This window comes from Phocoena sinus, chromosome 13 (genome assembly GCF_008692025.1).
Source record: "Phocoena sinus isolate mPhoSin1 chromosome 13, mPhoSin1.pri, whole genome shotgun sequence".
Taxonomy (NCBI): Eukaryota; Metazoa; Chordata; class Mammalia; order Artiodactyla; family Phocoenidae; genus Phocoena; species Phocoena sinus.
Window position 1 is genome coordinate 6,532,505 of NC_045775.1, and position 12,494 is coordinate 6,544,998.

The window sequence follows — 12,494 nt, forward strand, 5'->3', positions numbered from 1 at the left end:
TTGCTATATTTTAATGAGGAATGATACTGTGGTTTCCCAATCCTTTCCACCCATCTCTGTTTTTTTATCTTTCAACAGGCTAACCGGCCTCCTGCAAAGCTTAATCTATTAACCTGCCAAGTGAAAACCAACCCTGAGGAGAAGAAGTGTTTTGACCTAATTTCACGTAAGTTTATTTCTCAGACGCTGTGCTGCAGAGAAATTATTTTACTCTCATCTAGGGCATCAACCCCATTTCAGACAGTGCATTAACTTAAAGAATTGGTTTTCAAAGAGAAAGCCCTTTATTTCAGGTGACTGCGTGCTTTTTATTTCCGCTGGTGATGGTCTGCTTGCCGGTCTCTCGGTTCAGGGCTTGAACCTGCGGACGGCCTTGCTCCACTCGCGGGATCTGTAAACTTGGGCACGTCCTCTCAGCTTCCCAAGCCTTGGGTTTCCTATTCGTAAACAAGGAGATTATACTAGATCAGCCCTCAAGCCTAAAAATCCCTTCACTTCACTATCAAAAAGGACAGTTCTGTCATCAGAGCTCCCCTAACTTGGGCGCTGTTAGAACTCCTGCACCACTGATGCGATGAGGCCCCCGGCAGAGCCCTTGAAACTCTCGGGTTGAAATCTACTTGTCTTCCCGCCCCAGAGTTAGTATTTCTGCTCCCGTGCTGCTCGTCTTTGTGGCAGACCCAGAAGAACCACCACAGAAGCACATTGTGGCGAGTGGCCTCTCAGCATCGCCTACGGAAGAGGGAAAGGGCGAGCGATGTCTTAAAGAAGCGTGATGGCCTTTCTGGTCTTGGCAGTTTTCGGTGGCAGGGTTACGGTTTCGGGGAAGGAAAGGGCCAGCTCCCCTTTCAAAAGGCAGTCACTGGGGATTTGGGCACAAGAGTTACATTTATAGAGGAAAACTCCGGACCGTGCCTTTGGGGAAGATGAGCGCTGTCTTATTTGCCTCAGTATCCCGGGCGTGAGGTGGCTGCTTTTTAACATGTGTGCTGGCTTGTATTATTGAGGGTAGGAAGTTCCTGTGTAAGTTCATGCTCACAGCAAACTTAGAGGAAACAATCACCAGCTCCTCTGTGCTTGGGGAGGAGACGGAGGCCCGGGCTGGTGCCTGTTCTCACGCGCCTGGTGCAGCGGCCCGGGCCGGTTTCCTGTTCTCACGCGCCCGGTCCCGAGCTGCGCAGTGTGGCGTGTGCTTTGGGTGCTGTTGGTTCTGATCTTCAGCTTCCAGACGGATTTGCAAAATAAAAATCGACTCTCTCCGGCTTCCAGGGCTGTGTGCCGTGCTCAGTTTCGTCAGGCCCGCAGGTTCATTTACCCTCCTCGCTCTCCGACCCTTCACTCCCTCAGGACGGTGTGGAATGTGGAGGATTGCCCATGCTTTAAAATGTGCCCCTGGATGGCAATAAAAAGTGACAGTTAAAGGGAGACAGCTTGAGGGTCGTATGTGACGTCAGCCAGTGTCTAGGGGACACTTGGAGGGCTGCGGCCTTTCCATCTTCTGAAGCACTAACTCATGGGAAGGGGCGCATTCCTCTCCAGTAGCTGATCGGCGGTTAGTCACGGAGTATGAGTTCTGCGCCTGGGGAGGTGGGCCCGCACGCCCTCGCTTGCCCCAGTCGCTCCAGCACCCCTGTGGGGCCCCCGTCAGAGACCACGTGTGCAGAAGCGTTTCTTTCAGGCGTGTAGATGACTCCGAAGCCTCCCAGCATACACATTTGAACAGCTGGCCAGGCCCCGGGCATCTGGTTCTGTGCTCGCGCACTGGCCACCCATTCGCAAGATTCCATCAGTGTCTTTGCTCTGTTGCCTGACGTGATAAATACCTTCGGTCAAGAGCTTCCAGCCTCCGGTACCCGGAAGGGCTTGCCGAATTTGGTCCTAGGCGCTGAGTCCACTGTCGTCTTTGAAAAATGCTCTCATCTCTTCTTGCCACTGTCTTCCAGTGGGTAGAATGAATCCCAGTCCTACACACTTGTCATCCTCAGCTAGTTTTCAAGAGTGATGCTGCCCTGGGAGCATGTGTAGTGGCAGTGCTTTGTTGCAGCGCTATGTGGGTTTGGGTCGTTACAGAGAAACGTCGAAACTGGTCAGACCCCCCCACCCCACCCCCAGGAACCATCAAGGGAGACACTGCAGAGCTAGAAAACCGTGACCTGACGAGCGTCCTGAGAGGTGGGGGCCTGGCTTCGGGTCTGACTCTACCTGCTGACGGGGCTGCTGGGACACACACGTATCCCCGAGACACCTTTGTGCTCATGAAACATCTGGGTGGCTGGAGAAATAACAAGTCAAGCTGTAGATGGGCAGTGAGGATGCTGTTTCAGGTGTGAGTCTACCAGGCCCCGAGGAGCCGCCCCTTCCTCCTGTCCCTCAACCTGCAAAGCCAGCTTGGAATCACCCAGAGAGCCCGGGAGGAACAGACTGGATGCTGGCTTCAGCTGTTTCCCTGCAGGATCCTCCTTTACCGATCTTTCCCCCAGACAGGGACTCCCCGCCCAGATCAAGCCATCAGTGGGCCTGGCTTCTCAAGGAGGACGTCCCTGTGGCAAGGCCAGCCCTTCTGGAGCCTGTCTAGTCCTCTTGCCCTCAGATTGACCCCACTGTTTACGAATTCAAGTCCTGAGCCATTATCCTCAGATCATGCAGTCATGCCAGGTGGGGTGGGAGGTGTAGGAGAAGGTGCACATGATCTAGGTCAGTCCCCTGAGTGGGATGGACCCACAGGGTGCCTCTCCAGGCCCACATGGAGGGTTCATGGCCAGCTGGAGCCCAAGCCTGGGGCCGAGAAGCAGCCCTTCCCAGGATACCGTCGCAGCAGGGCTCTGGAAACCTCCTGTTTTCTCCTCCCTCTAGTTGAATCTGCTAGAAACTGTTCTTGGTGTAAAGGCATCGTGAAAGAGTGTCCATACAAGGGAATTCTTTTTTTTTTTTTTCAATTTATTTTTTATACAGCAGGTTCTTATTAGTTATCTATTTTATACATATTAGTGTCTACATGTCAATCCCAGTCTCCCAGTTCATCCCACCACCACCAGCCCCCGCCACTCTCCCCGCTTGGTGTCCATAGGTTTGTTCTCTACATCTGTGTCTGTTTCTGCCTTGCAAACTGGTTCATCTGTAACATTTTTCTAGATTCCACATATATGCGTTAATATACGATATTTTTCTCTTTCTGACTTACTTCACTCTGTATGACAGTTTCTGCGTCCATCCACGTCTCTACAAATGACCCAAATTCGTTCCTTTTTATGGCTGAGTAATATTCCATTGTATGTATGTACCACATCTTCTTTATCCATTCGTCTGTCGACAGGCATGTAGGTTGCTTCCATGACCTGGCTATTGTAAACAGTGCTGCAGTGAACATTGGGGTGCATGTGTCTTTTTGAATTATGGTTTTCTCAGGGTATATGCCCAGTAGTGGGATTGCTGGGTCGTATGGTAATTCTATTTTTAGTTTTTTAAGGAACCTCCATACTGTTCTCCCTAGTGGCTATATCCGTTTACATTCCCGCCAACAGTGCAAGAGGGTTCCATACAAGGGAATTTTTATTTGGAAATTTTCACTGAGAATTTCCCCTGCTTCTCCACCATTCACGTGTTAAAATGCAGAACTGGCCAGAGAAATGGGTTGCTCCCCCGTCTCCTTGATTTTCCTGTGGCATCTGTACCTGGTCTGACCATGAAGTGGCCTCAGGGAAAATTTGCAGGGTTTTAGGCCTGGTGTCAGACCCGGTCCTCTGGTGCAACCTGCCATGGTCATGGCTTCCCGAGGACTCTGAGTTCCACTTAGAGTGGATGTGGACCTGCCCCCTCCGGCCCTCCTGCAGGTAAGGCTCTGCACACCAGGTAGAGTGGGGGCAGGGAAAGCGGCCTCTCTTCCTAGCACCCGACCACTAACATTTGGATCACAGGATTAAGTTTATTTTTCTGAACTTGACATGAGTCTCTTTTTTTAAAAATAATTATTTTATTTTTGGCTGTGTCGGGTCTTAGTTGTGGTATGCGGGATCTTTCATTGTGGCATGCGGGCTTCTCTAGTTGTGGCGCAGGCTCCAGAGGGCGTGGGCTCAGTAGTTGCTGCGCGCTCGGGCTTAGTTGCTCTGTGGCATGTGGGATCTTAGTTCCTGGACCGGGGATGGAACCCGCGTCCCCTGCATTGGAAGGCGGATTCTTAACCACTGGACCACCAGAGAGGTCCCTTGGCACAGTTCTCTTAAACCCTGTTCCTTTCCTCAGCAACAGGCTGGGGGTAGAGGGTGCGGGGTGTCCCCTCCGTGTCAGGAAAATAGGAAGAGGATCAGAGCTGGGGTCAAAACCTGACCCCTCGGCCACTGGGTGCGCTTGTTCCTGCCTCTTAACCTCTCTGGGCCTTAGCCTCCTCCCAGTCAGCTCACCAAGAATTATCCTAAGAACTAAAGTGCTTTCAGGAGTGTAAAAGCCTCAATGTTCACTCACTTTGAGGGGCACAGGTGTGTCACCGCTCTGCCATCTGCAGAAGTTGGATCTCCTCCCTTTTTTTTTTCTTTTTTGTTTTTTAAATTTAATTTTCTTTCTTACTTTGTTTTTGGACTGATTGTAGGCAAAGAATTTCTGTATATCCCTTACCCAGCTCCCCCTAATACTGACAGCATATAGTACGGGTTATCAGTTACTATTTGGTACGTAATATCAGCCATGTCTGCAGCTGTCAAAACCGGGAAGTCTACATTGGTGTGATGCTGTTAACTAAGAATCTTATTCAGATTTTACCATTTTTTCCACTAGTGTCCTCCTTCTGTTCCAGAATTCTCTCCAGGATTCCACATTGCTGCTGTTATTTCACCCTAGTCACGTACAGTCTGTATCAGTTCTGTATCTTTCCTTGTCTTTCATTACGTTGATACTTTGAAAATTATTGATCAGTTTTTTGGTCATATGTCCTTCAGTTTGGGTTTCTCTGATGCTTTCCCACAATTGGACCGAGGCTATACACTTTGGGCTAAGAAGGCCAGAAAGCTTGTAAGATACTCGCTTTAGATAAGGCTTTTACTATTCAAAGGGCCATAACAATTGGGGGCCAACTCTGTAGCAAGTTAAAAAAAAAAAAAAAGCTTTTGAAAGGATAGTGATGGTTTTCATTGAAGAGTTTCAGTTTTTGGAAGTTGCTTCTCTTTAGACTTGAATGGAGGAAAGGAGCTGGCTCGATAATTTGCATCAGAAAGCCACAGTTCCCAGGCGAGGGCTTGTAAAGGGCAGGAGGGAGTGCTTGGTTGTATACAAATCATTGACTTCGTGGCAGAGTTTAGACTCTTCCTGAGGTTAATTACAAACCACTTTCTTTTGGAATTGTGTATGGATTACTGTCCGGGCTCACAACTGATGAAACCCCTCTTGCCGTGCAGATGACAGGACATACCACTTTCAAGCAGAGGACGAACAGGAATGTCAAATGTAAGTTGTTTGGGGGTGGGACCTTGGAAGGGCAGTTGTCCTTGGGATTTAACACAGCGTCACTGTTATTTTTCTAGATGGATGTCTGTGCTGCAAAACAGCAAAGAAGAAGCTCTGAACAATGCATTTAAGGGAGATGACAATACGGGAGAAAATAACATAGTCCAAGAACTGACAAAGGAGATCATCTCCGAGGTCCAGAGGATGACAGGCAATGACGTGTGTTGCGACTGCGGGGCGCCAGGTGACCCAGCCACCCCCTCCAGTTCTAGGACGTTTAAATCCTGTTCCGATTCACAGAAGCCAGTCACTGATTTTCCCTTTCATTTCAAACACCAAGTTCAGCGCAGCCCAGCCTGAGCTCACGCTGTCACACAGATGCTTACTGAACTGTGCGCAGACTAAGTGGGGGAAAGGGTGGGAAGATGCCTGCCTCCGGGCCCTCAGAGCAGGCCTGCGGGGAGAGAGCCCCATAGAGCTGAAACGGTTTAAATGCTTTTTGAGAAATGAAAACAGAAGCACACAGCGAGGGTGGAACCAGGGTCATCCGGTCATTGTATTGGCTCCAAACTGCGGCTTTTTCCGGGATTCAATCCGTCCTCCCTTTGTACCGCTTTGTAGAACTTCTGCAGCTACTTTAAGCCGCTGTCTAGTCTGTGACCCTGGAAGAGCCACTTACTTTGTTAGGTGTCAGTTTCCCTTTTTGGAAGATGAAGGGACCAGTGGAGATTGTCTGTGAGCCCCGGCCAGCTGCCACATTCCGTGAAATGAGGTGTTTATTTCTGTGTTTTCATAAGGCCTACTGGGGTTTCATTTTCAATGGATATAAACTATCATAGATTTTAACAACCAGTATTTTAAGCGTTTAATGAGCTGACTTATTCCTGTAGCTCAGATGGGCCGGTGTTAGGGGAGCTTTGGCTGCTTAGGGTGGCCATGTGCCTTTTCGTTCCCCTGGTTCTGTGACAACTTCCATTTTAAAAAAGGCACAACGGGGCTTCCCTGATGGCGCAGTGGTTGAGAGTCCGCCTGCCGATGCAGGGGACGCGGGTTCGTGTCCCGGTCGAGGAAGATCCCACATGCCACGGAGCGGCTGGGCCCGTGAGCCATGGCTGCTGAGCCTGCGCATCCGGAGCCTGTGCTCCACAATGGGAGAGGCCACAACAGTGAGAGGCCCGCGTACCGCAAAAAAAAAAAGGCGCAACAAAAATAGAGTGGACAGTTGAGAAGTGCCGTAGGTTCCTGTTACCCTGGAGGCTGTATCTGGGGGTAATTTGAGGAATTACCTCATGGGGTCTCGGACTGTTAAAAACATACCTTTGGCAGGAGATGCTGCAGGAAGTGAAGGTAGCGAACTGTGCTTTTTCTTAGATGAGGACAGTGTAGTACTTGGACTTCTAAAACACTTCTAAGAATCAAAGCTATGACGTTTTTGTTTTAAAATGCTAAAAGACAGTCTGAGTGATATAAAGCAGTCTAAATGTGCACTCATACCCACCAAAAGCATGACACAGTCGATTCGGTAGAATAGGTCTAGTGAAGTGAAAACACCAGTTTTTCACACCCGGGAGTATTTCCGAACTGAGATAAAATGTTTATAATTAGAACATTTTAAAAATAACTTTGCAATCAACTAGTGACCCAGGTTGCAGTACTTGCCTCCTATGAGTTTCTGAGGGCAACAAGCAATTCTAAAGAGAATTGTACTTCTGGGCTGTGATCATGTCCTCAAGAATGTTTCATTTTGAATTCCGTGTTTTCAGTAAATTCAGCGTTCATCCGTCATGCATTTCTTGAGTGCCTACTCTGGCGCTCGACTAGGAGGCGTCTCTGAGCAAGTAAACACGTGGTGTGGGTGTGGGTTTGAGCCCGGATGAATGCAGGGCTGCGGTCTGGCTCTGCAGCCTCCAGCAAGGAAGGCCCTTCACCTCTCTGAGCAAGATGGTGAAGACACCTGCCCTGTGTGCCTCCAGGCGCTCTTGTATGTGTTAAATGAGAAATTAAGGGAAAGCACCTGTCATTTCTGAAGCTCTCACACCTTGAGCTATTATTGCTACTATAATTGCTTCAACTCTGTGCTGAACAGAGCATGGCCTCAGCACATAGTGGGTGTTCTCTGCTGGTTATTAGCATGTTTGACATACAGACGTGTGTTAAGACAGTCCCCCGTGTGGTGCTAGACTTTGTCCCCTTTGCTGGTACCATCAGGTTGGTGATGGGGGTGGTCTGTATCCAGGGACCCTCGGCCACTAGAGGGCGCTGTGTCCTATTCTTGCACAGACAGCCCTGCCCCTTGGGAGTGCTTAACAAATGAATGGAAGGACGGGGAGGTGGAGCCCTAGGAAGAGGAGGGAGAACAGATGCGTGCGCATGTGTGTATTGTGTGTAAATTGGTGGTGATTAATGATGAACGAGGGCTCCAGCTACATGAAGGATCCAAAAAAAAATGCTAATGATGCAACAAAACTCCATGTTCAGTAACTGCAAGAAAAAAGTTCTGACTCCTGCCCTCTCCTTACAAGCTCCGGTTTTCCCTATTCTCTTTGGCAGATCCTACGTGGCTCTCCACCAACCTGGGCATTCTGACCTGCATTGAGTGTTCTGGGATCCACCGAGAGCTGGGGGTTCACTACTCCAGGATGCAGTCCCTGACGCTAGATGTGTTAGGAACATCTGAGCTGCTGGTACGTTTCGAATCCTTGATTTTGGAGTGAAAACAAATGATCTGAAAGCGAGGTTTTCATTTTGGCACTTGAATCCATTTCTGTTTCTTAAAATTCTGCTGGGCTGGTGGCTGTTGATGTTGCCAAGTGGATTTGGGCAGTTAGAAACTCATTGGTAATTCCTCCTCCTCGGCTACTAGTATGATAGTTGAGGGTTGCAAAGCTTTATTCTTTCTTTTTTTTTCTTTTCTTTGGCTGAGCTGGGTCTTAGTTGTGGCATGTGGGATCTTTAGTTGCAGCATGCGGACTTCTTAGTTATGGCATGCGGACTCTTAGTTGCGGCATGCATGCGGGATCTAGTTCCCTGACTAGGGATCAGACCCGGGCCCCCTGCATTGGGAGCACGGAGTTTCACCCACTGGCCCACCAGGGAAGTCCCACAAAGGTTTATCCTTAAATGAATAAAATGAATTGAACTTATAAAGGAGCGTTGAGCCCGGTGTGAGATTCTGGAATAGGATGGTGGCAGAGTCCACTTCACCCCAGTCATTAAGCAGGTGCAGAACCCAGAGCCCAGAGACAGTAAAGGACTCATTCTTCCTGAGTCGTCTGCCGAGTCTGCGGTGCGGTCACTACCTGGCTCAAGCTTCCGGTGAACTTGTCCTCTGTCTCTTATTGCTGCCTTTTGGGAGAGGTACTGGTATTTGCTTCTACTGCCTTTGTTTCTGAAGAAAAAAGTGTTTGATTGTTGGTTGGGTGATAACACATAAGCCATGCAATGTATTAGGGGTTTGAAGCATTTCCTGTAAAGTGACTTTCAGAGCGTTGAGACCGGCCCCACTGAGGAACAAGCATATCACACATGGGCGGTGCTTTGGGGCATCTAAAACATGAGCTCTTCGGACTGTTTTCAAAGTCTGTGACTGCCGATTAGAAGGTAGTATTTGAAATTGTTTCTTGAGGTGGCTGAGCATTGGACAGTGACTATTAAGTAGATATTGATTGCCATGGATTTTAATGTCAAGAGCAGTAGTCTCGGCAGAAAATCAATTACCGTGGTCAGTAGATCTCTCGGGGCCGTAAGTCGTACCGATGACTATCCTGGATCCAACGTGTCTGAACTTGTAATGCGTTTAGAACTGTCTTGTCGAATCCTTCCTGTCCTTCCAAGGAGTTCGTTTACCGTCTTGAGAGACAAAGCTGGGAGAAACTGGAGTGGCTTCTGGTAGCCCAGTTTTAGTAGCATCACTGACGACTTCAGGTTTACAGCTAAGCTAGCCTTGGCGGGACCCAAGCAGTGTATGCTTGGTTACACACTACAGTTATTTTTAATGTCATAACGCATACAGCCTCCATCATAGAGCTGTGTGTGTGCAGGCGGTATCCTGGGTAACTGGCGATGGCATAGATTTGAAATGCTCACGGTATATATTCAGAGACACATAAATTACTTCTCAGTGAGCACTGGTAAACTACGGCAGTGGCTGTACTGCCCTGGTGGTTTTTTTAAAAACAATTGGAAGTGTTAAGTGGTTTATGCTGAAGTAATAATTGTTGATTCTGTACGAGGCGCTTCTCAGGCGCTTTGCACAGCGCTTTGTCTTAGGTCATTTTGCTCTTCACTCCAGCCCTGTGGCCCTGGTGTATTATCCCCATTTTACAAAAGAGGAACTGAGGCTTAGAATGTGTTAACAAGCCCAAGGTTCTGTAGTTATCAAAGCACCAGATCTGGGGTGGCGGCCTCTTTAATCTGATTCCAGAGCTCACACTCTCAACCCTTGAGGACTCTCCCTGTGGAGAGCGTTTAAACATCACTACCGTCCCTCCTCATTCCCCATCCTCATGCCTGACAAATGTCTAACCGCCAGCTCTCTGGGAGGGAGAAAAGCCCGGCTTTGTAGTCCCAGTCACGTGATGTAAATGCTCCCACCGTGGCCATTTGCAGGCCGCAGTGTGGATAACTGAACGCGCGGTGGGAAAGACCGCACACATTAATGTAGTAAGTTTGCCGCGCAAATACAGCCTCAAAAACAGCATAGTAAAATAGTTAGGAAGTGATGAGTTTTGAGTATTACTTTGTTTTTAGTATAGTCTTTTTGTTTGTTTTTTCTGAGGCTGCACCACACAGCTTATGGGATCTCAGTTCCCCGATCAGGGATTGACCCCTGGGCCCCGGCAGTGGCAGCGGGGAGTCCTAACCACTGGACCGCCAGGGACTTCCCTAGTATAGTTTCTTTGATCATGAGTTTATATCATGTAATTTTTAATAACGGCTGTCTAACAGCTGGCTTGTGCAAGCTGGCAGGAGCCTGATCCTGACGCATCTGTTACACCTGCTTACACGTGTCTCAGAAACTTAACTGATGATCTGCCTGAGACTACTGCCTACCGCAGAGAGAAACACCAGAGACGGTTGGAAGGAGAATGTCTCCATTTCGATGAAAAGATGAGCTGGCTTCTGATCCCAGGCTCAGAGCTTTGTGTCTTCTCCTGGAGCCTCCGTCTGTATCTGTCTGTATATTCTCCTAGGCATTCAAAGTTTGACCAACTCTCAGCCATTATGGAGAAATCGGGAAGAGGCTGCTTAACTAGGATCTGCATGTTTCTGATGTCTAGTCTCTGCCATAGCTTTAAACTCTCCCTTATCTAAGCCTCTTTTCCTGAGTGGTTATCAGAAAAACAAAGGGCAGAGGCCTGAATCACGTGGGATTTATTCCCACCCTCTCTTTGCCCCTGAACTCGCCTGTCTGGCCACTCACAGGAGGCAGACGTCTCCCCCTCTCACCCCAACCCTGGTACTGCGGGCATGACACCACCTCCAGACCCTTATTCCTCAGCCGTTTGTTAAGCAATAGGTGGAGGGTGTGTGTCAGGTGTCGTTAGTGCCACTTGTAAAGCATGAGAATGTCGAGCCTTTTTAGAACACCTGGCTCTTTTATTTTGCTTAGATGCCTGAACAAAAGATCTCCTGCAGGCTTGACACACACACGTGTGTGTGTGTGTGTGTGTGTGTTCAGAATTACATCCAGCACATAGTGAGAACTATGAAGTATTAGCTCTTATTATTATCGTTGTTACCTTCTCCTCCAAGATGATTTGAACAAAATCCTTCCAGAAAAATCATCTGCGTGTCCTAATGTGTGAATCCGCAGGGAGACCCCCACCCGGGTTGACTGCTCTGTCTGTAGCGGTGTCAGGGTCTTGGGCTGCTGTGTTCATCAGAATGCGTTTTCTTGGGCAGCACGTGTTAATTAGACCCCTTGTACCCTATTAAAGAGATAAGAGGGTGAACTGGAAGATAACTTGCTGTCGTGTCCGAGGCTGCAGCCCGGATAGGGCGGCTTTCCAGAGCAGAGTCACAGAGCCACACACATGGATGTGCTGTGACAGGAGAGGGGTTTTTGCACGGCCTGATGGAGACAGCAGATACACGAGCAGGGATTTTCATTTCCTGGCTGGCACTGTGTTCTAAATAGACAGATGCTCACCCACCCTGTAAAGTGCAGCTCCTGTCCCCCCATATGGTCTCACCGTGGTCCTCATGACAGAAGTCTTTTGCTTAATTCCATAAAGTATTTTCTGGCCTGGGGTTTGTAAACAGTTTCCCCTGATGGTATGTCGTGGCGGTTTCACCGTTTCCTTCTTGATTTGTTTTTGTTTCAAAGCATGCTTGATTCCCATGTCAACCGAGTGGGTTTCAGCAGCATCCGTGAAGGTGGCCGGTCAGCAGTCATCTTTCCTTCCCTTTGCCTCCTGCTTCTAGAATCACTTTTTACTCGGTGGAAAGAAACTGGGGTAATTGAAGTATTAATTTGATTAGAGTTCAGGGAAGCTGTGCCATTTTAACTACTCTAGCATGCACCAGCCTAAGAGCCTTAGATTTTAAAGCCAATCTGCTTTCAGAAAACCTCCTGATAAGCATAAATTTTAAAAAGATAAAGTTTCTCCTTAACATAGAAGATTACGATTTTAGTTCTGATTTTTAGGTGCTACATAAAACAGTATTGTCGGTACGAGGGTCCTAGTATCATATGATCAGTCTCACATCGTAAGTGAAATTAGTAAAGGAAATTTCAGTATTATGGAATTGAATTTGAGTCAGTAATTTAAAAACCTTCTTCCATCAAAGAATAGGGTCAGAAACCCCCAGGAGCACGTATTACTGACTCGGGCCTATTTTATGACTTTCTCCTGCCTCCTCATGAAGTTGCTAACCAGCTGTTAAATATAAAGCAGACCAGCCGACAGCTGGATCCGAGAGAGGGAGTGGGGAGGAAAGCCCTCAGAAACCAAGAGCTTCCTCACAGATCGTACTGCGGTTTCACCGGGGTCCGAAATGAAGCCACTTGGGCTGCAAAGGGCAGCAAGCAGTGTAGAACCAGGTACCGTTTACTGAGT

General features: G+C 48.4%; 1 protein-coding gene across 6 annotated transcripts in view; it reads left to right on the top strand.

The window, feature by feature from the left end:
• Positions 1–12,494, top strand: part of ASAP2 (ArfGAP with SH3 domain, ankyrin repeat and PH domain 2) — a 156,826-nt gene that overhangs the window by 117,318 nt on the left and 27,014 nt on the right. For all 6 annotated transcript variants that reach the window (XM_032652376.1, XM_032652377.1, XM_032652374.1 and 3 more), the window contains exons 12-15: positions 79–166; positions 5,385–5,433; positions 5,511–5,677; positions 7,984–8,117. In XM_032652376.1, coding sequence (XP_032508267.1) covers positions 79–166; positions 5,385–5,433; positions 5,511–5,677; positions 7,984–8,117 — 438 coding nt within the window. The remainder of the gene's footprint in view (positions 1–78; positions 167–5,384; positions 5,434–5,510; positions 5,678–7,983; positions 8,118–12,494) is intronic.